Source organism: Gadus morhua, chromosome 22 (genome assembly GCF_902167405.1).
Source record: "Gadus morhua chromosome 22, gadMor3.0, whole genome shotgun sequence".
NCBI lineage: Eukaryota > Metazoa > Chordata > Actinopteri > Gadiformes > Gadidae > Gadus > Gadus morhua.
Window position 1 is genome coordinate 12,405,166 of NC_044069.1, and position 26,705 is coordinate 12,431,870.

Sequence of the window (26,705 nt, forward strand, 5' to 3'; positions counted from 1 at the left end):
CGTTTAGCGCACGTGGAACATGATGGCTGTCAGGAGGTGTTGACAGGAATACTAAGGTGGTGTTAAATGACGGGTGGTGGAAGATTTACACAAAGTCCATTATAATTGTGTGTATCTCTATCTATATCTTGGCCAACTGAATACTTCAGCTTACTTGGTACGTTCCAAGAAATACTGAAGAAATTTGGCGGGAGTTTGAACCACAGCCTAGTCTCACTAGAGAACCCATTCTTAACCCCCAGGAAGTGCAGTGGAGAGGTGAACTGAGGCTATGAATCTTGGTGTGCTTATTGCTCTAGGGAGGATCTGTCTGTGTCAAAACGACAAGGTCGGCACATAAAAGGCTCTGCGTCGCTCCTGCACTCTTACTTTCTGTACGGCTTCCCAGGTACTTTGGACTATACGGCGGGCATGCAACCATTGGGTCAACATCAGGGCTTTGACGCATGTGTGCGTGCGTGTGTGTGTTTTTCTACCTGGCTGTAGCTCGAGATTAGATTGCATTAAACAGACGTATGTGAAGCTGCTTTGTATCCAATCGGTTTTAGATGCTTACCTTACATTGTCAACATGGGTTGGCGCCATTTGGCAGATGTGGTGTTTGTTAATGAATTCGTTAACCATCGACGTTTTTAATTAATATGGAGGGCTTATTTGCGGTTTGCTGCCAGTTGTTTACACTCTTCCAACTGTCATGTTAATTTGATTTAAACCGAATCATGGATTTGTTACTGAGATCTTGTAAAGTAAACTGGTAGTAGACTGGGAAACACCATATTTTGTTCCGCCACCCAGTTTCGGTGTGGACCCTTGGACCTCGCAGTGCATTGACCCATTTTTTGTGCTCTTGATGGAAACCCTTTAGAAAGACGGAGATAAAAGAGTTTTTATCTGCAGCCCCCTATTCACTAACCAAACCTTTATGCTAATGTCTAGGTCACGTTTTAACGATTTCCTCCTATTTGCGTTCACCCTTGGCTCTGCACGAGTCCATTGAGCCAACTTGAACTTCAAGCAGATAGCCCAAACATGGCCCGGAGGGAGGGGGGCGCCTTGTTCAGACGTGAGGCTGACCCCCACCCCTCCCACCAACGACACCACCCCTTTTGTCTGGTATCAGTCATCAGAAGACTGCACACCTGCTAGTGCTTGTGGTAGTGAAGTATAGACGAGTGGATGCCAGCCCAGCCCTTGTGGTTTTGGGGCCGTGTGTGAGATAGCTAGGCTCTCTTTGTTTCCTCTCTGGGGCCTGCTGGGTGAATACCAGTTAGTTGGCTTCGAGGTATTTGGTCAAAAAATACGGCGGTGTACGGTTACTCTTCATAGAATTAAAAAATAATATTTAAATTAAGTTTTGTTATGTTCTTTTGGGAAAATTGAATTATACTGTTTTATACAGTACTGTTTAATGTTCTGGGCGTAATTTGATCTTGGATTAAATGTTTGATGAAATATTGACACTGTAGACCAGATGACTCCATTGTTTGGAGCGAGCAGCACAGGTCAGACATTATCTACGGCAACATAGACATGGACGCAAATAAAACGAAATAACACCTTCTACAAAATGAATACCATGAAGCAGATCTTAAGCGTTTGTGAGTCCAGTGTTGGTCCCCGTTGTCCTGTCCTTCTCTCTCTAACTCTCGACACCTGGCAATTAAGACTAATGGAGGGAGAGAGATTATATAATAGGACATAGGGAGAGTGAGAGGAAGAGAGAGCATGTGACTGAGGTTGTTTGGTTATCATTTGTTTAAGGTGGAGCCACCGGCAGCTTGCTATTCTATTCTATACCTGTGGCTCTCAGCTCTGCCTGTCTCTATGCCTCCACGTCAGATCTGTAGCCTCAGGCTTCACAGTGATATCTGCTTAATACTGTTTGATCATCACACTTTTTACTATTATTTTTATCCTCTTATTTTATATTATTTAATACATTGTAAAGTTGTAAAACTGTTTCACATGAAAATTAAAACGTGGTACTGCTCTCAAAGAAAATACATAAAAAATATATTTAATTTATAGATGGATCTGTTTATTGTTTTGTGAATGAGAAAAGTGCACTTTTCACATATCTCAGTTGTATTTTTTGTGAATGGGGAAGTTAATATGAATGAGCCTGAGTCACTCGTTGAAGTGTAGGAGTGCATAAGTCAGTCATTGCTAATTTTTTCCGTTCAACTCTAAACCCTTCTCTCCCGTTGAGGTCCCTATGAAAAAGGACAAGACCCAGGGAACAGGTGAACCTATGGATGGTTCTTCCTGGTTCCTCTTAAAATGGAATGGAGCCCATAACTAGAGATCTCAGTGAAAACCTCTACACACACATCAAAACATGTGTCTCTGGTCGGACCCAAATCCGTTCCCTATCCCTTTAAAGTACACAATTCCGCTTTGTTTTTGGAATTTCCTGTCTATTTTGGTGAGGGCAGTATGCAAGCCAGTTCCCCAGGACCCTTATCCCATCATCTTAATTGGAGAGGTGCGGGAGTTATTTCCCACAGAGAAGGTAATTACATCCAAGTACCACGAGGCCCACATTTACCCCCAGGTGACCCGTCTGCGGGCTATGGAGGCAGATGGAGGGTGCGTTTGGAACGGTGTCTGGCACCGCCCTGTAAGGCTTCACATATGGTGCCAGCCAGGTGGAACTGGGCAAATGTGGGTCGAGACTGTTGTTGGGGAAGCAAAGCTTAACCTAGCATTGTGTATTGAGAACGGAGGACAATCCTTATGAAAAGGGCTTTAATACAAATCAAGCTGGAGGGGTGTTTGGAGGGGTGGCATTCAATTTAGTTTGTAGTGCTAAGAATAAAAACATATTTCTGCAGAATTATCCTTCTAGGAGTTTAATAAAATGACAGTTTGTATCCTTTACGGCAATGGATTAATCCATCGTCTGCTGGTTTATTAAGCTCCTCCCACGTGGCACGGTTGCCACACAGACCCATTGACTGATACCAGATCGGAGAACCTGATAGGACGACGGGTTCTGGTCTGGCCTTTTGCTTGGTGTTTCATAAGAGAGAATGTTGCTGCCAGAGCAGCTCAGCAGTCCACTGTAGTACTGGCTCTCAGTATATAATTGTAACTTACCCTGACCCCACACACTCACACAGTAAGCCAACTAATGTGACCCCCGCGACACCAGAACACCCTTGGTGACCTGAGTTGTAATAATCCAGTCATATGAGCTGGGTTTGAAGTCTGCCCTGTGTCGTGTTTTCTATAAATTCTACAACGGTTGCATTGTTGTCTCAGCTGTGACGTTTCTTTTTTTCTTTATTCCTGAAATCACTGAAACACAATTGCACAATGTTGGATTTATTTGAATTTGAAAGCTTCACAGATTTAATGAAAATTAACATTTTGAAGCACAACCAGGGAGTGGTTGTGCTTCACCCTGTAAATGGATCACAGTATTGTCTTTGTAAAGTCTAAGTAAGTATGCCTATGTTTACTTTCTGTTTATCTTTGACTTGGCCTTTATTGCTACAACATACACATACCCAGACCACACACGTATACATAAATGCATGCATGCATGCATACATACCAACACACAGAAAACCCCTCTACTTAAACGAAGACATACACATAGTGTGGCGTCCTGCCCCACGGACGCATGTATTAATGTAGTCTTGCTTTTGGCGCCAAACATGATCAGGCTTGCCTGTTAAAATCTTCCCTTAATTACCGCCAAAATGAATTGCCAGTTTGGCTTTTCCTACAACACGCATGTCCAAACTCTAATCCACTCCAGATGGATACCGCGGGGTCCTAAATGGACAAACCGTGAAGAGGTTGTTGAGGTCCAACCGGCGACGACCGGGATTCAGTTGACGCTAGGCTTTTGAATTGAGCACACATTGTATGATTCAGGGGAAACGTTACGCTTGGATGACGCGGAGCAAAGCCAATGTCTTTACCAGACCTCATCCAGACCTCTCATCACCACACTGGAGGGAAACCTTTTGATGCTTTCCAGAAACAACTTGTGGGGTTGTACTTAAGAGGAGGGGAACAAAAAGGGCGACCTCCTCAAAGTTGGCAGACGCGTGTGTGTTCACTTGATGTTTCGAGGGATTTTAAGGTCTGTGGTGAAAAGTCTTGATGCATGGCACATCTTCTGGTTGGTCTTGGCCGCGTTCTTGACACCAGAGGCTCTTCTATTATAATTATTACATGTAGAAGCTGAACATGCCAGCGCATGCACTGAAAGCACCGCTAATGAGTTGTATCTCAACACCTGTGTCACAAGCAGTGATCATGCTCTTGTTGATATTCAAATATTCACCCAAACTGCTGCCCAATCTACAGCACTACACCAAGGTGTATAGTCTAGGCCTTCTCCAGTTACCATCAGAGGGCCAACAATAAACATTGTATTACCAACCAACTTGTTTGAACAGTTGTTTTTCATGTGGGCAGTGTAAGGAGTTTACTATTTCATTGATTTGTACGATCCTAGGGTCATGCCGCTAACTTCTGCAAGTGCTTGATTGTTGATTCAGATCCAATGGCAAAGCAAACGGTTTGCTCAACAAACCCAAAGGCCTTGTGGGCACCTTGTTTTGTTTTTTGTTATTCTGGGCTTACGGGCAGACTAGCTAAACTGCTCAGCCCCGAAAGCTAATCTTTAAGCTCGTATAAGCGTCTGGAGCCAGTTTGTTTGGAGGTTAATGGGTATTATTTGGTTCACGGCCTGATCGCCTTGGCCCTGAAAGTCAAGACCGTTTTAGTGTCTGAAACTAATTTTAAATCAGAAGTGAGAGTCGGACGGAATCCAAACATCTATAAAATGTTCTGCTAATTCGGCACATCTAGGCCTAAAAAAAAATAAAGTTTGGTTCCTGTTGGTTGTCAGTTGAGCTCATGGGTAGGTAGGGAATTTATTTTATTTTTTTATTTTATTTTTTCCAGTGGCAGCGAATGATAGGTAGGTTGTTTTGTTTTCATTTAAAAACTAGAAAATTCGCTCATCCTTGTACAGAATGAAGAGGTGCTGTACCAAAACGTAATTATAGTTTGCATTTATTTTTCATTTATTTATTTATTTTTTTTGTCGCACATAAATTGACAGGGTGGGTCGAAAACCGGAACCAAACAATTTTTTTTTTAGGCCCTATTGCAACTCCACACTCATGGGAACATCTGCCACCTTAAGTATTACAAATACTAATAAATGCACACACACACGGACACACACACACGGACACACACGGACACACACACACGGACACACACGGACACACACGGACACACACGGACACACACGGACACACCCGGACACACACACGGACACACACACGGACACACACACACGGACACACACGGACACACACGGACACACACGGACACACACGGACACACCCGGACACACACACGGACACACACACGGACACACACACGGACACACACGGACACAGACACAGACAAACACACACACACAGAGACAGACACTCACACAGAGACAGACAGACGGAAAAACACACACAGAAAAACCCAGACATTTGTATCCAGTGCAAAGCAGCCAGATGTGTGGGGAATGATAAGCGTTGGACGGTCTCTATCAGCTTGCAGCCAGCAGGGCGTGGTCAGCACATGACCTACCAACAGGGCACAAACAACAGAACCATACAGTGCTTTTTGCGGGTAAAAATTTAAGTCAGTTTCTCTGCTTATACCACATGATGCCTATATATTTTTGAAGTTTAAGTTTTAGATTGGGCATGGTAACGTTTAGGTTACTTTAAAGAACGGTTAAAATGGTGTCGGATTAAAGTATTATGTTTAGGGATGGCATGTGGGGTTTTGGTGTGGTTCAGGTAGGATAAGGAAAGAAACTAGTCAAAAGCAAAACTTAACATACATAACCACTTAAAGAGCCTCCATATAGTTGCACCTGTGCTGATATCCGTGCCTGCTAGCATAGCACTAGCATCGCTCCTAGCATCTCCCTAGCACCAAGTCACGGTCTTCCAGAGTCCTCCCCCACCCACCCTCACCTGCTGGTGGTGTGGCAGTGCACGTGTGCCCCCTATAGCTTAGAGATTCACCACCAGATCTGGTGGTCTGGTTACCGCCTCTTTGTTTACATCCAGAAGCTTTCTGTATGGTAATGCAGTAGCCTGATAGAGTGGTGGTTCGTGACCTTTTAAGGGTGTGTAGAGAACAGCGTGCTGCTCAGCCATGGCAGAACACGGTGGCACACAATCTCCTCGGGTTTAGCCCCAGTTTGGTGCTTGAAATAAAACATTTAAATAAAATGGTGACATGGTGATAAAACCAGGAACAACCACGAATCATACACTTAATGCTATGTGGCCATTAAAGTGCTTTGAACTAACATTTAGTTATACGATTGCAACTTCCGCCTCTGCCCTCTGCCTGTGGCAGGATGTGATAAAAGTATCATGCACTGAAACTGTTCAGCTGCACCCACATGTGGCTGATAGGACGATTTGTTAGCACTTAATCGCTGCTACCTCCCCTCTCTCTTTCCCGCCGACCGAACTATAATCACAGACGACAGATCACAGAGTATGCAATTAGTGTGTGTGTGTGTGTGTGTGCGCGCGGTTTGGGTGGAAGATGTGGTGAAAGGCCGATCTAAAGGTATAGGATGAGGAGAAGGAGTGGAAAGAGAGGGGATGGAGGCTGTGGGTAGCAGAAGGCGTAGTATCTCTATAGCTATTACTGGGGAACCTTTGGGGTCCACACTGTTCCACGTGTTTTCAGCCCAGCAAAGTATTAAAAGAAGGTTAGTTCAAAGTCAAACACCTGATCAGTGAATGTTAACCTCTGATAAAGACAATGGTATTAATAAAATAAAAAAAGGTAGGATTTAAGATGAACTTAAAGGTTTGAACTGGGTTGCGGATGAGGACTGGTTACGGACTGGTTGTATGTGATGCTTTCACAGTTAAGGGTTACCAAAACTGATAAGTCTAAAGCGGATGCACATGTAAGATGTTGCAGATGAGTCGGCACATAACACACAGCTGGAGAGCCAACACAGGATATAGCGGGCCCATCTAACGCTGATATTACCAGGCCTGTAAGGCGCTGGGCTGCATACGAGGCGTGTCTCCTGAGTCTTCCTGTTTACTTCCTGTTGCCCCTGGACTCGACAGGCCCTGGTTCCTGGAGAAAGAGGGGCATCATGGGAGACGTATTGTTTTCACAGCTTGACAGCTTGTCTCGATCTTTTGCGTGCGTGCGTGCGTGCGTGCGTGCGTGCGTGCGTGCGTGCGTGCGTGCGTGCGTGTGTGTCTACATCTACAAAAGTGCGCTAGACATTCACATTTGACTAGTTGTATTGGGTCTACAGTTTAACATTCAAGACAGCCAGCATCTTGTGACCATCCTGCTGGCAGTGAGGCGCGTCCTGGGCATACCCTGGGGGATGTTCCCAGGGTAACAGAAGGTTTATTTTGACTTGGGCTGGTTGTATTTTAGTATATTGTTTTTGTATATAGCCATGTTGTGGTTGTTGGGGTTGGTCAGCGTTATGTTAGCACTTCTTGATGTATAACCTTTCTCTCTCACTGCTAGGTGGCATGTATTTTTGGGATTATATGGATTTGTACATAGTTAGGTCTTTTTTTTTAATGGGCACTTCTGTGTGTGTGTGTGTGTGTGTGTCTGTGTGTGTTAGTGTGCGTGCGTGAGCTTTGTAAGTTGGTTGAGTGGTACATTAAGAGGCTGATGGATCAGGAGGGGCCTCTCTTGTTAACCCCCTGTACCTCCAGGGGCCGCAGCTCCCTATTTGCCCCCCTAATGTACTAACTCCCTTGCCTTCTTTATCTCTTCTCTCTTTGCTTATTTGTCATGCAATCTGTCTTCATTCCCTGTCTTTGGGTTAAATTCATGTTTGTCATGGCAAACCTAACCCTGTCAACTTGTCGTCAGCTGCAAAGCCTGATTTACGGTTGTTTACATTTTGTCTGTCGGCATCTCGCTAGCTGGGGCACATAGTCAAGGTCCTGCCCCACTGCCTGATAGCCTTCCTGCATTCAGTGACATCACAAACTTATATCGGTCTCAAAGGGCTGAGAAACAATAAAATAATAGAATTATTAGAATTTACCCTTAACCCTAACGCTAACCCTAACCCATCATTTACTGAAAACTTTGAGGCTTTCTTTCTCTTGCTTTTGCGCTCTCAGTCTGTCCCTCAACGTTATCGGATACACTTTGTCACCACTTTGTCTTGCGTTTCTTGTGAAGTCTTGTCTTATCCACCCATGTCCAGTCTTGTCCCGTCTAGTGTGTTCAGCCAACTCTATTCTTCAAATTGGGGTCATACCTCTTTCTTGAAGTCCTCTTATCTTAATCTTTTTTCCAGTTGGGCTGGGTTAAGGTCTTTGTTCCCCTATCTTCCTCCATCTTCCCACGTCAACACCTTGCTCCTGTCCTTCCTGCTTCAGTGTTTCTCTTCTCCCTTATCCCCCTTTCTTTCCCACAATCGGTCCGTTCCTCTACTGCTCTCACTCTCTCTCTCTCTTTCTCCCCCTCTCTTCCCTTTGAGCTTGTTAAAAAGGAATTACTGTGCTGTACTGGTCTCAGGGTGATGAGTGTGGGTCTTGACGTACACCTGACTCCCCTAACGAACCTGCCCCCCCTTGCCCAGCGGGTGGTTACCGCTGCCTCTGAACCCCCCCGCTGCCCCGCCGTGCCCCTGTCCCACCAACTCTGTCCCTCTCGAGGGGACCGGATACCTGCTTGAAAAGACACGCAACGACACATGAACAGACACATGCACAAGCACACACACAGGAGTAGCCATTTATTCAGGTCTTTCAAAAATATGATTTATATAGTTTTCAAAAAACACATGATTTTGTTTGTTGTGTGTCGATTTGAAAGTGTGAACCGAAGTGATAAAACCCCATGTCTCTTCTGTCGCCCGTTCATTCTCCAGCTCTCTCTCTCTGCCCCCTCCGCTCTACTTATTTTATCCTATGATGTAAGTGGTCAGTCCTGGTGTCCTCTGGCTGTCCCTGCTGATCGGACCGTGTGAAAAGGAGAACCAACACAACAGCCACCGCAGTGAGAGTTTATGTTCAGGTCACCCTGCGGAGCACCGACCATAAACTCTCACTGTGACATCCATGACCAGCATACAAGGAGTTCCGTGCTTGTCATGCTTATCTGTCCCAGTGAGGGGGACAAAGTTCACGCCAAGTATAAGTAGCGTGCACAGGCACACGTGGGCCTCTGGAGTCAACAAAGGCCTGCTTGCTGGTTACATACAAACACGAGCATGATCACAATCACTCAGATAAACACGTGGGCTCCAGTCTGCTCCCATATAGACACGCATAGATTCCCACACAGAATCTGCAAGGCATTGTCCTACTCAAGCAGGCCAAGGAACCACACTGACTGAAAAAAAACAAGCACAGACGCAGAAACACACACACACGCGCGTGCACACACACACACACACACACACACACACACACACACACACACACACACACACACACACACACACACACACACACACACACACACACACACACACACACACACACACACACACACACACACACACACACTTAAGCAGCCCCATTGGCCTCTGTGTTTGTGAAGGCATAGGGAAACGGTCCCATCAGTTAGAATAATTTTCCCTCTGCCTCTATTCATGCAGTGCTACCGGAGACCTTTTAACAAGCTGCACTCGGGACAGTTTAACCATCACACCCATTATCAAGCCTCTTCAAACCAAAAGCACTCCACTGATAAGGGCCCCCTGTTTTCACTAGTGTCTGTGATAAAAGTGTCACTCCATCAGGTTCCTCATCCAACCTTTTATCCGGTGTAAAGTACTGAAAACCAAAAACCACTGATGTGTTTGCTGTCCTGGAATAGGAGGGCTCCGCTGTGTGCCAGGTCTGCCTGTGAAACCGTTACTGGACTCAATGTAAATGTTGACGTCATGGGCCGGCGGGACCCCACCATTTCTCAGGCATTGTAGCGGACGCCCCTGACAGCCTGATAATTACAGCTTTTTTAGAAGAAGGTCGGGTCAAGTGGTCCACTAAAAAGGTCCATGAACGGCCTCTGTGTGTGGTGAGGGGATTGGGGATGGGGGAGGGGGGGGGGGGGGGGGGGGGCGGAGTGTGGTTGTAATAGAGAGGTTGCCATGGGGACCAGAACAGCTGGGGTTAAAATTAAGGGTTTGGTTGCCGTGGTTATGGTCGGTCGGTTGGCCTGTATTTGTGTACACTCTTTACGTTGGTAGACCTCGGGTCCTTTATTCTCCCACGTTGTTTTGTGTGCTTCCTGGGGCTCGTCGCTTCCCATCCGCTGACCTCACCACTGGAGGGGTTTTGTCTTTTTCTCACTTTCTCTCACGACCTTATAGATATCGCTCTCTTTGTGCCAATCCCTCTCGTTCTCTTGCTCTCTCTGTCTTACTCTGTCCCTCGTAGACAAAAGTAGGGATAAACACACATCTTTTATACTACTTGTGTAAAGTGTTCTTTAAATGTGGACCTTTCACCAAGGCCTCGGGTCTGGCCTGTCTCAGTGAAAACATTTTCCTGATCTCACCTTCTCTAACCTAGTTAATTTCCTCTTCCATTTGTCCTCTCCCCTCTTGTTTTGACCGCCTTCTCTCATTTGGTCTCTCTCTCTCTCTGTCTCTGTCTCTGTCTCTGTGTCTCTCTCTCTCACGGTCTCCCTTGTCCTCTCGACTTTCTTTGTCTTTCTCCGTCTCCCTCCCTCTCTCGCTGCGATTAACCTACAATTATCAAAGGCCGTAAAATCCTAAGAACTTTGTCTCAAAGCTCCACTTTGTTTCTCTCCTCAGAAGATCATAAATCTCCTCTTCTCCCCTCACCCAATCCCTCCTCCACCCTTCTCCCACCACACATCCAAGTTAGCGGGTCCTCCCACCGGTCTGAGCTGCTTTCACCATCAACAACACTGCTTCTACCACAATATTTACTCTTCTTCTGCAATTTATTCTCCTCCTCCCCCTCTTCATTGTGTGTGTGTGTGTGTTTGAACTCAATAAGTGTGACTCTAGGCACATTTTTGACATCACCAGGGTGACTCGGAGTAAGACACACACGGGCACAGACACGCTCACATGACCTTTGCCCTTTGCCCTACGGAGAGCTGTGTGACCGGGCGGTTATCGCTCCATTACGGCACAGTTTCCCCTGTGCTTGTATAGAGGACGGATGAGCGGGATGGACGGACAACATGAGGAAACCAGCAGGTCATAGATCAAATCAACTTTAGTCTCTAAACCAAAGCAACTCCCAGTGACTCTGCGCTCCACTTGAATGGGCCTGCATTTACATCCAGCATGCAGGAAATCGGCACCCAAATCTTTTGAATGATAACATTTCAATCCCGCCCATTATATCCCCTATTTGTGGCTGATATAATGAGGTATTTTTGAATCACTTTGTTGTGTGTTGCTCTATTAGAAATAGATATCTTAACTAATGCAGACGAGGAGGGTGTCGAGAGGCCGCTGGTAATCACTGACTGTTTCCTGTAAATACAGGCATGCATGTGTGCGTGTGTATTTGTGTTTGTGTGAGGGAATGCATAAGTCTCTGTATGTGGGCACGGGCTTGTTGTATAAGCTTGCATACTGTCCTATTTAGATGGCAATTTCCCTATGATCTTGGAGCAGGGAATATCATAAACCGTTTATCGTTTGTCTATGAAATATGTCCTCTAGGCATGTGACGGGCCTTCTATTATATGTATTGCCTATTTGAATCCACACATACCACTAGCCCACGGTTAAAATGAAACGTATCTACAGTTTAACCGCAACAGTGTGTAAGAGAGACATGAAACCTGGTGTCGTGAGAGGAAATGACACGTGGCCGACCAGAATCAGATCTGGGTTGCTACAAAGTCTGCTGTGTGGTTAACGCCCTGAGGGTACGCACGCCATGAGGTACTGCAGATGTCTTCATCTATGTCCTGGTTTGTCTCTTTCTGTTACTTGTCCAAGCCATAGCCGGGAATATGGCTCCCAACTCTGAAGTCGTGAACTCTGTTAGACTTCTTCTTTCTAATTACCTCCCCCTCACCTCACTTATAATCCCCCCCCCCCCTTGTGTTGTTTAGGTTTGTGCATAATGTGATGTGTATGTGTGTGTGTGTGTGTCGGGTTATTAGGGTTACGCCATCTGGAGGACATGATACCTCCCTTCCCTCTCCGCTCATCTTTCTCTCCTCACCTTTAATCTCTGATGGCACCTCAGGGTAAATCGGTCTTCTCTAACTCTTATCTGTCTATCTCAATCTCTCTCTCTCTCACACACACTCTCCAACTAATTAATCTTGACTATGCTCCTGCTCTGCCGTCTCGGTCAAAGCGGTGTAGTGATCCGTTCAATGATCCCCGTCAAAACAAAGCTCACTTAAAATCTGTCAACACCAACGGCAGTTAGCCTTGCTCTGTGTCGGTTAGCCTTCATGAGCTCAACTGCCAAGCCATGACACACGCGCACATGCACACGCACACGCACACACGCACAGACATAAATGGCTACGGTCACTTAATATTGGTGCCGTAGCTAGAGAACAGTGGCACGGCCTTGACGGGCCACTTGATATACCACTGTACACAGGTTTAGAAAAGATACATTTTGCCTGCCTTTCCATTTAGCTTAAATTATGTTCTGTTTTAATTTAAGATATATTGTGGATGTCATGGCATTTGCCTGCTAGGCTTTCAAATGCAGTACCTGAAGGCTATCTTTTAAGAATCAATGATGGTAACATTGATGTGTACATTTGCGTACATTTAGCGGTTGGTCAGTAAAGAGTTTATATTCCTCCTCAATTGCTATTGGCTCCATCGCTCTGCTTGCAAACGCCAGTTAACATCTGACATTTCAAGCATTCGGTTTTGGGTTTTGTCCCCCCAGGAATAGGGTCTTGTCGGCAGGTCTAGACAAGAGAATCCAGTGGCTACTCCGAGGCTGCCCCCTAACAGTAGCATGCAGTACTGCAGGGGGAAAGCCTGTCCTATAGGGATGAAGCATGTTGTTGGAAAGAGCAACATTTTCAACCTGCTCCATATCTTAGGGTCCGACACTCAGATGACCTGTCTGGACTTCGGTTGTCCTTTGATTGTATTCCGAATAGTTTCTGTTTAGAGTATTACACCTAAGCCCATTTTTGAGTCTCTTTCTCATCTATTCATGTTCCTTTGCGACAGAGTGTGTGTGTGTGTGTGTGTGTGTGTGTGTGTGTGTGTGTGTGTGTGTGTGTGTGTGTGTGTGTGTGTGTGTGTGTGTGTGTGTGTGTGTGTGTGTGTGTGTGTGTGTGTGTGTGTCCCCCGCTGGGTCCATTATACTCAGGGTTTTATACCCAGGATGGCGGGTCAGGCCCCCGGCAGCCGGCCCAGCATCCAAACAGGAAGTGCTTTTGCTTTGCTCGTCCAATGGCAGAGGGTCGGGGGTCAGGCGGCTGCTAGGGGAAACGGCAGGGGCGTCCGGGAAACATTGACGATGTGTCACGGCCACGCCACACGCAGCTGTGTGACAGCGGGAAGTGCTCGGGATAGCGACAGTGTGTCGGAGACGAGGCGTTACGTCATAAAGCTGTTCCTGTCCTTCGGTTTAGACTGGCCTCCATTCAAGACTCGTGTGTTTCACTCAACCAAACGAAACATCTTTCTATTTCACACCCTCTTCTCACAAGAGCCGGGGTGTGAGGTAATGGGGGGGGGTTTAGGATCCTTGAAGGTTTCGATTGTTTAAATTGACTGAAAGGTTTGTTCCTAAGCAGCAACATGCCTGTGGGTTTCATGCATTATGCCTTTTGTGAGAGAATGTAGATTAGTCTTTACTGGGGAATGAAGAAATGCATTGAGAACATGTCAATTGAAAACGTTCTCAATGCACGTGGGGGCTGTGTGTGTGTGTGTGTGTGTGCGTGCGTGCGTGCGTGCGTGTGTGTGACCTTGCTGCTGTTCTTGCTGTCCGTGCCAAGGATGCTGACTAGATGAATTGAGATTTGCTGGCGGTTAGGGTGTGGCCGAGAATCACTCCATCCTCTCTCTCTCTCTCTCTCTCTCTTTCTCTCTCCTCTTTCTCCTTTCTCAGGAGAAGGAGGCTGTGCACATGGACAAGTGGGATGTTCACCTTGTGTCATGTATATGATCTGTGGGTTGAATGAAGCTCCTTCGCAAGTGGTCTATTTAGTCTTCATTTAGTTCAAAGCATATCCGGGGACAGGCACACTGGGAGCACTAATGTGTGTGCGCCGGCAGTGTGAGATTTCTCTCAGTGATAGCCGAATGAAAGCGGGCATTCACGTCCCAGTACAAAAGGCCACCAGGCGTCACAATAACACTGTGGTCAGTATCTTGGCTGTACTTTCTTGCTCGATCTCACCCTCTCCCTGCCTATTTCGCTCTCTTTCTCCATCAAGCACACTCTCTGACCCAGCTCGCTCTGTCTCTCTCTCACTTTCCCTTGCTCTCATTTTCATTTTGTTGCTTTTCTCCACAATCTGCCATCTCATCATTTACTGTCCTCATTCTTGCGCTCTCCTTCCGTCTCGTATCCTGCTCAGACACGTCCAAGGTGGATCCACCTATTTTGTGTGTGTGTTTCCTCGTGTGTGTGTGTGTGTGTGTGTGTATGTGTGTGTGTTTGTGTTTCCTCATGTGTGACTGATGAAGCATCATGCAGGAAATACTGAATGGATACTTGACCTCTAACCTTGTTAACACGCAAGCACTCACATACAAACACGTATAGAAGCACATTGACGTAAAAAGACATGCACCCTCCTACTTTGACAATATAATGCTGTACATATAGCTCACGAATACACATTGTTCATGGTAATCAGGACTTTATGTTTTTTTTCTAATTGTTCATGGTCCATTGGTTAAGGTCAGATTTAGCCTGCTTGTTGAGGAAGGGACTTCCCCATGTAACTGTAGATATACCGGATGTGAAAGTGAGTGGAGTTTGGTGGAGTGTGCTCAGCTATTCCAACAACGTTCAATATTCATATTTATAGAACCATCTATATATATTATGTTTCTGGTTCCTTCTTGGGACATCTGATACAGCAACCACAAATAAAGGAAATAGTTTCAATAGTTTTCCTCCATAAGAGCCCAGTAACAAAATGTGATAAAGTGCTTAAATACTACCCTAGATCGGTATGAAGATATGAGATTAGAATGTAGGTATTTGGGTGCGGACCTGTGTGCCACAGCAGTGTTATAGTGTAGCCTCTGCGTCTGTGTAACACACTCTAATGTATTGGTCTCTCCTGCCCCACAGTGGCAGCTTAACGTCACCTCCTGCTGCAATCAGGGTCTCTCCGCCCTCTATCCCTCTCTCTTGCCTTGAGGCTTTTTCCCTCACTTGATGAAATAATGATATTATTAATATTTTAATGTGTGGCAGCAGGGGCAATTCTTTTGAGGAATGAGTTCCCGTCCTTTTTACTTTATCCATATTTTTTCAACTGCTGAGTCAGCTTTGTTTGTTTCAGCAGAAGTATGGTTTTGAGAGATTTTAGTTATGGACACCTGGTTATTGCAGAAATATGATTTTAACTTGACTATTAGAAATTTTAAAAAGAGTTTTATTTAATATTATTGCATTGTATTTTATGTTATTGTGACTGACATTCCCATATATATATATATGTATGCATGTATGTATGTATTAATGCATGTACATGTACATGTATGTGTGTGTGTGTATGTATATATGTGTGTGTGTGTGTGTGTGTGTGTGTATACATACATACATACATATACGTGCTGTTGTTCTTCTCTTCTCCTTCTCTTGATTTGATCAGCTGGTTTCATCAGGCTGTAATTTTTGCTTTATTCTTGCTATTGCTATGTGTTTGCCTTTTTGAATAAGCTATGTGGCTGGTTTTAACAACAGCAAATGTTTGATTGTCATCAACGTCATACTTTATACTTCACATGTAGCATGTGGCATCTGGCCACCTTGGAAACCACCAGCTTGCCTTTCTGCCCATTGTAAAACAGCAAATGGAAAACATGGCAACCAGAATTAGGGGGTTTCATGTGGCCGACCAAACGCTTCGTAATGATAACCTAGGAGTCTATCTATGACTCTACCTCGAACATTCGTAAGCACATCGTTCTTTTAATTCATCAAATTCACTGGTTTATTGGTTTCGCTCATTGATCTATTTTCCATGCAGAAGGCTTTGTTTTGTGTAGAGGTTGCTAGGATGAAAATATCAGTGGCATTTCCAAGCAATGGCGTCACACACACACACACACACACACACACACACACACACACACACACACACACACACACACACACACACACACACACACACACACACACACACACACACACACACACACAGTGTGATGTGTTGGTAACTCTAGGACCCCTGTCTCCCAGCAGCCAAACTGAATCATACTGTCTCACTTAGTGATGTTCCACACACACAACCTCTCACACTGGTTGGAAGGTCTTATACATGCTGTCACAGTCAGCAGACGTCCATTCAAAGATAGCCGTTAATAAAAATAACCCTTGTGGCTTCCCTTGGAAGAAAATGGTGCGACACACACTCGCAAGCACACCGGGGTCGACTCACTGCTCCCCCGATGAGTTACCGGTCTTAGCGGTGCTCCACGCAATGCTCTGGCCGCCGGCTTGTATCAGTGGAATGGAATTCAGTGTAAGAGTGTCATCCAAAGGCAGAGAGATGCAGACTTGTACATGAGCTACAGAGTGAGAGAGAGAGAGAGAGAGAGGGAGAAGGAGGCAGGCTGGAAGGAAAAAGGGGTTGCCTTGAAAGAGAGAGAGGCTCTCTGAAGTTCTCAGCCCAAACAGAGTAACGGTAACTGTACATGTTTCAGAGACGAGGGAGAGTGGAGGTTTTAGTCAGTCGAAAATGGCAGTTAGGAACTAGGATGTACGGCCCCCTTTGAAGGGAAAATATAAGTTTGCCTTTTAGAAAGAGAAGTGAAAGAACGAAGTTGTCTCTCGCTTTCGTTGAAGTGCCTTTTTTTTTTAACAACTCTGGATACTTGATGATGGCAGGAATTGCATTTTTATTTTCTTTCCCTGTCTTGGACAGAAGCAACATCTGTTCGATTTCGTATTACCCTTCGGCCTTGTTTGTGTGAGGTTTACGGATATCTTTGCTCCGCGGTTGGTCAACGAGGAACGATGGATATTTTCATGGACCCAGCAGTGATGACATCGTTCCTTGTGGTCGGTGCGCACGTCCTCACAGCGGCTGGTGTCTGGTTGTACCGCAGACACCGCAGACGGTCACAGAAACACAGACCAGGTAAACGTAGGGAGTCGGGGATAGGGAATAGAAAGCACACATCTCTTCTTTTATACATTTCCCTGAGAGCGAGAGAGATATGGATGGTGATTGACACCAATGACAACCTATTACCTTCCTAGTTCCCTTTTAATGTCTGATTTCCCCTCCTCATGGTTTCATTGCCCCCCCCCCAGTGGCGTATCACCCTCTTTTTCATTATTTTGGAATGTGATGATGTGGTCCTCTTCAGTTAGCTGTGAGGTGGCACTTCACGTGTTGCTAATGCTACTAGCCTGGTTACTTGGCAACGGAGGGCCTTCTATTTTTGTTTACCATTACTGAAGAGATGTTTTTTTATATGGCTATTCACTGCTCACTAAAATGGCGCTTCTGTATGATGGCATCCCGAGTACTTCTGCGAGTCAGTGGGACAGAATTTACCTTATTTGGCATTCCCAAAAAAGGAGACAATTGTTTCACGCACTATTATGTCTGTTGTGTGTCTTTGTTTTTCTTTCTGCTCTAGGAACAAGCTTTGACTTGGTTGGGTTCTTTTTTTGTAAACAATTATGTGTTGCTTTAGTAAACAGATGTAATCTGTGTTGTGTCAGTAAGCTGCTTAATGCAGCCCTGTGTCTCAGTATTTACAGCTCCAATGTAAACAGTGCGTTGTGCATTTGTAACGTACAAATCCACTCCTATGTACAGTATGTTAAAGTTGATTGAATTGAACTAACAACCAGTCAAATTATACTGTCCATTAATCTCATAGAGATAGGATAATTGTTTTAGCCAAATCATTTTAAAATATTACATTCATCATCCATTGATTGAATACATCATTATTTTATTCATTTGTAAAACACTTGTTAAGTTTTGTATGAAAACACTGGGCTCGACTGATTATAAGGTTTGTGGGTTTAGTTGGATTGTTTTTCAATTGTCCGTGCCATGGCAGTGTTGCATTCAGGAAGAATCATGGTATTGTCACGGTTTGTCTAACTAACTTGATTATGATGAGAACAGAGTGGGTGTGTGTGTATGTCTGTGTATCTCGTGTGGGGGTGGTATCTTCATTGTGTGGGAGGAAGTTAATGAGAGAGTGACAGTTGTGGGTATTTGCCATGGTTGTGTGTTATCTTGGCTTACATGAGGGATGTGTTATTAATGTGGTCTTTATTTTTAGCTTCTTAAGGATGTGGGGTATGTCACATTGATGGGCGAAGCTGGGTGGAGTCCTTCAACTGTGTGTTTGAAAAAAAAAAAATATATATATATATACTATATATACTGTATATGGATATTAGATGTGTCCATGGGCATGCATAGAACTTATTAGTCATACTTGTCCACATTGTTCATCAACTCTGCTGCACCCATAATGCACTGCAAGGATCATCCCTCCCAGGCATGTTGGCTGGAGTGTAACGTGTACGAGGTCATGTGACGGTGAATTATGATTTATCTTTACTCAAGTGATTCAATTATGCCTTTTGTGGTGTTTTAGCCTACGGTTTTCACACTTGACTCTATGGTAGCAGTGTCAGCCTGTCACAAGCACATTGTAACATAATTAGCTCTGTAAGATACATCCTTAACTTACATACATTAGCAAGAGTGATTCATCACATACTACAGTCAAGTCAAATATTCTTTCTTAAAGGTGTGTAAAAAAACACGCGTTATATTAAAATCAGTGAATTTTAAAGTGAAACAACTACAAAACCGACCGACCATTCCAATCAAGTTTTTTATTTACACATAGATATGACAAATTGAATGGAGCGTAATTAAATTTGTTGCTAATCTGTTCAGCGGCGACCTAACCGAGCTAGTGATTAACATGTGGGTGGATGGTGTGGGCTGACTGGAGAATGGATGAACTGCTCTGGGGGCACCCAGCCCACTGTTCAGATGAATTAAATAAGACCGACATGGAGACATGGAATGACCAGCAATGAGCGATGAATATTAATGAAACGCATCAGTCCGTGATGTCAGCTTTCTATTTCTTTCACTTACACTTTCACAAAGTGAAAGTGAAATAATTACACTGACATGGTCAAAATCATGGGATTTTTGGGATCAAGAGCTTGTTGCAACTGAATTACATCACAGTGAATCAGAGCTGCAGACGACTAGAAGATTATGAAAGGAGGAAAGATAGAGAGAGAGAGATAAAGAGATAAGCGCACTGCGTGGTATTAGAGGCGTTAAGCTCTGCATGTTATTTTTAGTGTTGATTTGTCCTGAGGCAGAGAGATGGCAGAACAGGGAATTATTTTTGGAGAGAAAGAAAACAAAGTGATCAGCAGGAATAGCCGTGAACGAGGGATGGAGATATAACAGGAAGCAAAGCAGTGAAGATATCGTACAACACAGAACAGAGAGAGAGCAATCTCTGTCTAAGCTTTTTGGGACCCTGAGTCACTGTCTGGCCTGCATAGGTGTATATCTGTCCAGGTGTGTGTGTGTGAGTGAAAGGGCTTTACTGTGTGAAGACATCTGTGTTAGCCTCAAACACTCGCATTGAGGTCCCGTAGAATGGATCAGTTTTACACTCATCAAATTATGTACAGCTCTGACCTCTGACCCCCTGACTTCTTTCCTGGCCAGGTTTCATGACATGACTCCAGGGGGCAGTGACATCATCGCAGCATTCGTGCTAAGGAGGCAGACTGTGCTGCTAAATGATGTCATCGCATTTGAGCCGTTTTCCTGGCAGTCCTGATCTTCTGCTCCGCCACAGGGAAAGAAATGTGATATAAATGATGAAACCTCAGCCCAGTGCAGTTTGAATGAAACCAACTATTTTGGAGGGAATTTAAAAGTTATACATGCAGAGAGCCAATAAGAGAAAACAAGGTAATAAGTGCCAGTCATTGAGTGCGTGTCTCTGTGACCGTGTCTATTCAATGTGTTCAAAAACACGAGGCGGTGTAGTACCTTCTGGATGACCCCCTTAACTAGCTTAGCCTGTTCACTGTTAACACGTGTAACCATGGCGACAATATTCTGTCCGCCTATGGTTGTTTTGATTCTGCTGCTGACTGGATCCAATTGGCTCAGGGGATTTGATTGACAGATGCTATCGTCCAATTTCAGCATTGTTACACACACACACACACACACACACACACACACACACACACACACACACACACACACACACACACACACACACACACACACACACACACACACACACACACACACACACTGCATGGGTCTGTTTCCGCCCTTTTATTAAATCAGACATCATCCGTAGTACACCATCTTCAAACAGATCTGTCTCCGGCTGCTGCCATCTCTTTCTGTCTCCCACGGCTGCTGGACTAGAGGACACTCAAGAGCTTGGAGGAAGTCTCCCTTTCAGATGGACTCCAGGGTGGTTATCTTGCGTTCTCACGGAGGGGAAATACGAGGAAAGGAAGGAAGGGGATAGGGCAGACTGGGAGATATCAAGGAGAAGGGGCAAGGATACTGCCTGGCTTTACTCAGCTTAAAAGACCTGTGTGTGTGTGTGTGTGTGTGTGTGTGTGTGTGTGTGTGTGTGTGTGTGTGTGTGTGTGTGTGTGTGTGTGTGTGTGTGTGTGTGTGTGTGTGTGTGTGTGTGTGTGTGTGTGTGTGTGGGGGGGGGGGGGGATTTTTTCGTCTGAGTAAGGAGATCTTTTTTGGTGTTATATAGAGCACTGCTGGAGTGGATGACATCATCACATAGTCATTGGTAGAACTATATCACATGTTTAGAGACTTCCTGGTTCTTATCTTCCTGGATTCTTACTCAAGACCGTGTTATTAATTTAACATTTGTTTTAATCAACTGCATTGCTCTTTGATCTTATTTTAACTGAATGCTACTGTATGTCAGAAAGTTCTTGGCAGGAAAATGTTAGGCACAATTTTGTTTTTATACCTGACACTTCAATTGTGAAATAACCTTTTTAATAATCACACCAAGACACAAAACAAATGGGATACCACGATAAATTGATCTCCTTTTTGACTGAGAACATAAAATGGATGGAGATAATTTGGATAAATAGATAGAGAAAAGATAAATAAAAACAACTGTATTCACGAAGAACTGTGAACTTGTCTTCTGCCTCCTACGTACAAGAAGAATCTTCTAGAAAACACAGTTTAGGACAACCATGTAGACCACAGCAAACGGATAGAGAAAAAGAGTGTTGGAGTGCCACAGACTGGTGAGGCAGCGGAATAGTGCAGGAAGAGTAGAGAGCATGAGAGAGGGAGGGAGAGAGAGAGAGAGGCTGTCCTTTCTAGTTCTTAGGTGGGCGGAGCACAGACTTTGACACACACTCGCATTCGCACACACGTGTGAGAGGGAGAGAGAGAGAGAGAGAGAGAGGGGTAGAGCGAGAGAGAGAGAGAGCGAGCAAGTTAACGTCACGATGCACCGTCAAAGAATGGTTGTAATGGCAGCGACAACACGGACTGCAGAGAGATAGACCGTGAGAGAGAGGGAGAGAGAGAGAGTGGGGAGGAGGAAGAGTGGCTGGTGGGCTGACAGCTGTGGAACAAGCTTAGTCTCTCTCTGTCGCTCGCATGCTGACGTTGTGTACAAACTTGAAGTACCTGCTCCAGCTGCCCTTAGCTAGCAAGGAGAGCCGGTCTGCATAGCTAGCGCCGCCGGCAGAAGAGGACGTCTTATAATTACACCTGACCTCTCGGCCGGTCCCGGAGCTCTGCTCGCTGGCACACACGGGGCCATGTGGACCTGTTGACCGCAGCGGGCAGGAGAGACTGAGAGGGGACACAACACAGGGATTAAGAGCGAGAGGAACAGCATGGTGGAGAATGTGGCCCGACTATAGGAATGAGTGTGAGCTCAATGCTCACCTGTACTCGCTCATGTGCTGTGCAGGTCAGTGTCTTGGCGCGCAAACAGACTTGTGTGTGTGTGTATGTTGGTTTGTGTGTGTGTGTAATTGTTGTGTCCTTGCCACAGAGGAGCTGGCACAGGGACTGCTGCTGTTGTTTACATACTGCCGGTGTGCAACGTGCAGCAACAGAGGAGTTGTCAGCACGTGTGTGTGTGTGTGTGCGCGGCAAGTTTGAACAGTGCAGATTTGTTTACAGACCACTGACACGAAAAAGGCTGAATATGGTCTCGTCAATTAATATTGTTGTGGAGATGATTGATAAGGTGTGTGTGTGTGTGTGTGTGTGTGTGTGTGTGTGTGTGTGTGTGTGTGTGTGTGTGTGTGTGTGTGTGTGTGTGTGTGTGTGTGTGTGTGTGTGTGTGTGTGTGTGTGTGTGTGTTATGTTTGGACAGTATGCAGGGATGTGTGTGACTCAACAATGGCTCTCTCTCTTTCTGCCTCAATGAGAGCCATTCTCTGACTGACACACACACACACACACACACACACACACACACACACACACACACACACACACACACACACACACACACACACACACACACACACAGCAATACATTATTGTGGTTGGCTGGAAGTCTGCACACACTTTACTACAAACCATTATCTTCCTATCTTTATTAGACTATTGGTGGCCACAGCTTGACTTCACTTCTGATTCAGTGGTACAAAGTCTGAATTACTTGCATGTTGAAAGGTGTATGTGTGTGTGCATGCGCCTGCCTCAGGCTATCTATGGTGGGAAGCAAGTCAGGTTTGTATAGAAGAGCATGTTGTAGTGGTGACACTATTGCGCAAGAGATTGTTGAAATCTATCTCCCTGGGGCCCTGCCCTAGTAAGTGTGTTTCATCATGTGTGCCTGTGCGTTTGACTTTGTGTGTCTGTGTGTGCGTCTGTGTGTGTGTGTGGGTGTGGTTGTGCGCACACTCTACTGAGGCTTACCTTTAACTAATTTAGGGATTTGACCTAAATCCCATCCTGCAATTCCTAATTGGATATCCCCTCTACTGTTGAAGCTTGCCTCTATTGAAGCTAGAGTTAGCATTTTGCTATTGCTGTTATAACACGTGGGAGAGCCTTAAAGAGGAAGTGTTGAGAGAGGAAAGGTGTGTGTCTGTGTGTGTGTATGTTGGTGTGTGTTTTTGTGTGACTGAGAGAAAGAGTTTTGGGGTACAAGCAGTTTTATAGAGGAGGGAGGAGTTCAACGATAGCTTATCACCATCCACATGGTTCCTCTCGTAACACCGTCACCATAGTAACTCTCTAAACAACAAGCAGGCAGGGGAAGTACTGATGCCCACACCGATGCCTTCTGATTTGCTAACAATTGTATACATAGAAGGGAGGAAAATCTCAGTTTGTAAAGAATGGTGCGGAAATCATGAAACACAATCTAATAATAATAGTTAATAATATCTTTACTATCATGAAATAATAGCAATTATTCGCGGCTAAGGTGAATGATTGTTTTAGTATATACTACACGTGAACACTCCAAAAATATAATACAATATATAATTTTCTTTTTTTAATTTCTTTATTAGCAGCATTTTTTTTTTTATTAGCATGACGAGATGACCGAAAGAGGGAATTTTGCGATGAAAACCATATCCGAAGATTGAGATCTCGATCATGGGATATTGCCCAATATCCCGAGATGGCGAACAAATCAAATTGCGACATCTTAGGAGGTTCACATGTAGCATATGCTGATATAATATATCTATAGCTGGTGTATAATTATGAGTCATTTATAGAAGCATGTTGTCTACCATCAAAACAAATTGTTATTTGTTCTCTTCCTTTTCTTGCCTTTGTATTTTTTATCTTTATTGCGGGATGTAAGAGGCATAAAAACACACATGACATCACTCTCCTGTGCTTCAAGACCGTTGGTTTGTGATACGAGAGAGGGGAAAGAACGTGGAGAGGGGTTCTGTGTTTACTCTGTCAGACTGATACGAGAGAGAGACATAGATGGATAGAGGCACAGAGAGACAGACAGAGAGAGAGAGAGAGTGAGCGAGGGAGAAAGAGAGAGAGAGAGAGAGAGAGTGTGTGGAAGTGCAGAGGAGGCTGATGTAACACGGCCGTGTCCCAGCATGGGGTTCTATTCTGGGCCGGACGGCTTCACTCCTCGGGCCTGTGGGTGACGCAGTGCTGGTGCCCTGCCTGACTACAGCTCCCACTCCATTTCCCAGCCGACACCAGGCCTGGAACCACTAGAACTAAATAAAACATGGGTCTCTCTAGCAAAACCAAAGCAAATCAACATGCAGCCTTTCAGTCCGCCTTGTGTTGCCCAGAACACTCCTGAACCATAAGGATGTTGGTGTCATGTCCAAGGCGTCTACGTCCACGTACAAATGTCCTCACTGATTGTTTTGGCATGAGATTATTTAATTAAACTCTATTTCCATCCCTTCTCCCTTCCTCCCTCCTGTGTTCCAGATGAGAGAGACCGAGTACAGAAGAAAACCTTCACAAAATGGGTCAACAAGCATCTCATAAAGGTATAGTACCACGCTACAAGCTTCTTTCTGATTGGTCCACCTGACACTATTGACAGAAGTATTGCCGGATGTTTTGATAAATTAACCTTTTGACATGTTTATCTATCAACCTAGCAGTTAAACACAGAGCAAAAATGTAACCGGTGCTTTCCTAATGCTGTACACTGAGACGTATGTCAAGTACCTTGAAAGTCCCAGCGTGTTGTAACTTACAGTCTGCTGTCACATATTGAACCGACTTGACTTGACTTCAGTTGTCGTCATGGATACAGTAAATATCCGCTGTTGACATTCCGGGTGTAGGTGACAAGGATCAAATGAATGACTGAAATGCAGTGAGATTGCAAATGGTTCAGTACTGCAGGTTATGTGCTTCTTGGCTCTGTTTGGGGTAAGCCCCTTTTACAATAAGCTAGTGATGATCAATGTGTGTCTTTCCTGGTCTGTCTCTGTGACAACACTCAGTGAGAGGGGAGGAAATGACTGCACGTTTTTCTACATGATTGACTGGTTACTTGGATTGCAGGCTTGGTCTATTGGCTAGTTGGTGCTTTTTTTATGCTGGTTAGCTGTCTATTTAGATTACTAGTTCAGGTTGTTGTATTGTTCTCTCATTCCTTGACATCTGGCAGAAGAAAGTTGTCTTATGTTACAATATATTCATATGTCAGATACTAGGGTTAGAGAACACATTGAGATTTTAAATATATATTTCAATGGTGACCTGGCCAGCATAAAGGGCTAGGGTGTCTTATTTTGACTTGGTTTGCTATCTAGCTAACTATAATTACTTCCACTGAAAATGAGAGGGAAGTACTTTTAAAATAATATAAATAAATAAAGTAAGTAAAAATGATAAGTTGTAACAACCCATAAACTATCTTCATCAAATTTATATCCGTGTCGAATCCTTCTATTTCTGGATACAGCATCTGAATTTCAAGTTATGCTGCACAGAATACTTGTCCTTCGTGGGCCGTTCCTCTTCCGGGCGACGCACATGTTTCGTGTCACGCACACATGCAACGCTCCATTCTGTCACTGATGAGGAGATACGTCTGACATTCTGATAGAGGAGATTCTATTTGACCTCATAACTCCGGAGCAACTGTTGGCACCGCGGTGTGTTAATGTCACTCTATAGTAGGCTAGACCGGCACAGCCCAGAGAGATATAGATAGATGAAGAGAGAGAGAGTAGGAGCGAGAGGGAGAGATACCGGTGTTTCAAATCAGAGGTGGAACTTCCAGGTTCAGAAGTTGAATTCCTAGGGTAGGAGATGGAGGGAAAGTGGTGCTTCTTAATTTAAAAGACAAAAATGTTGCTCACATGACGTAACATTATATTGAAATATTATACAATGTTAATAATAATTGTTGAACATTGTCCGTCATAACTGGCTTAATGCCAAAAAGAGAAGTATCAACTGAATAATCTGATTTTTAAATAAAGAAAGTGGAGGCAGAGCACCAAAGAAAGACATAGCAAACAAACCATTTTTCCATCTTATCAAGATTGAAACCTAGCAAGGGGGAGACAACTTTATTTGTCTAGTGACATCATCATTCCATTCATTCCTTCTGTTTCACACTTGTTGAGTCTTACATAAGCCCTCAGCTGGACAAGTATCCGGTATCTGATTGTCAAAGGCTTTGATAGGCCTGTTCACCTATAACATTGACAAATGTAGTTAAAGTGTGTGTGTGTGTGTGTGTGTGTGTGTGTGTGTGTGTGTGTGTGTGTGTGTGTGTGTGTGTGTGTGTGTGTGTGGACAACAATAGAACAAGCCCAAACAGTGGCCTTCCTGTTAAACATAGTGACTGTTCTTAAGGCTGCTCTGGAAGTGACTAAGACCCAGAGTCTTGTTTCCTTGCCAGGACACACTCATACACTCTTACAAAAAGAGAGTAGCTGCAAGTTGTGACCCAGTGTGTTGGCTAAGGTTAGAGGTCATAGGTCAGAGGTACTGGGTCCAATTGATGACGTCAC

At 44.6% G+C, this 26,705-nt stretch overlaps 1 protein-coding gene across 3 annotated transcripts in view; it reads left to right on the forward strand.

Moving 5' to 3' along the window:
• Positions 1–26,705, forward strand: part of macf1a (microtubule actin crosslinking factor 1a) — a 171,104-nt gene that overhangs the window by 22,628 nt on the left and 121,771 nt on the right. For 2 of the 3 annotated variants that reach the window (XM_030346895.1, XM_030346896.1), the window contains exon 2: positions 24,655–24,716. In XM_030346895.1, coding sequence (XP_030202755.1) covers positions 24,655–24,716 — 62 coding nt within the window. Of the gene's footprint in view, positions 1–16,353; positions 17,314–24,654; positions 24,717–26,705 lie in introns of those variants that run through there. The other variant, XM_030346894.1, reaches the window with a different exon arrangement.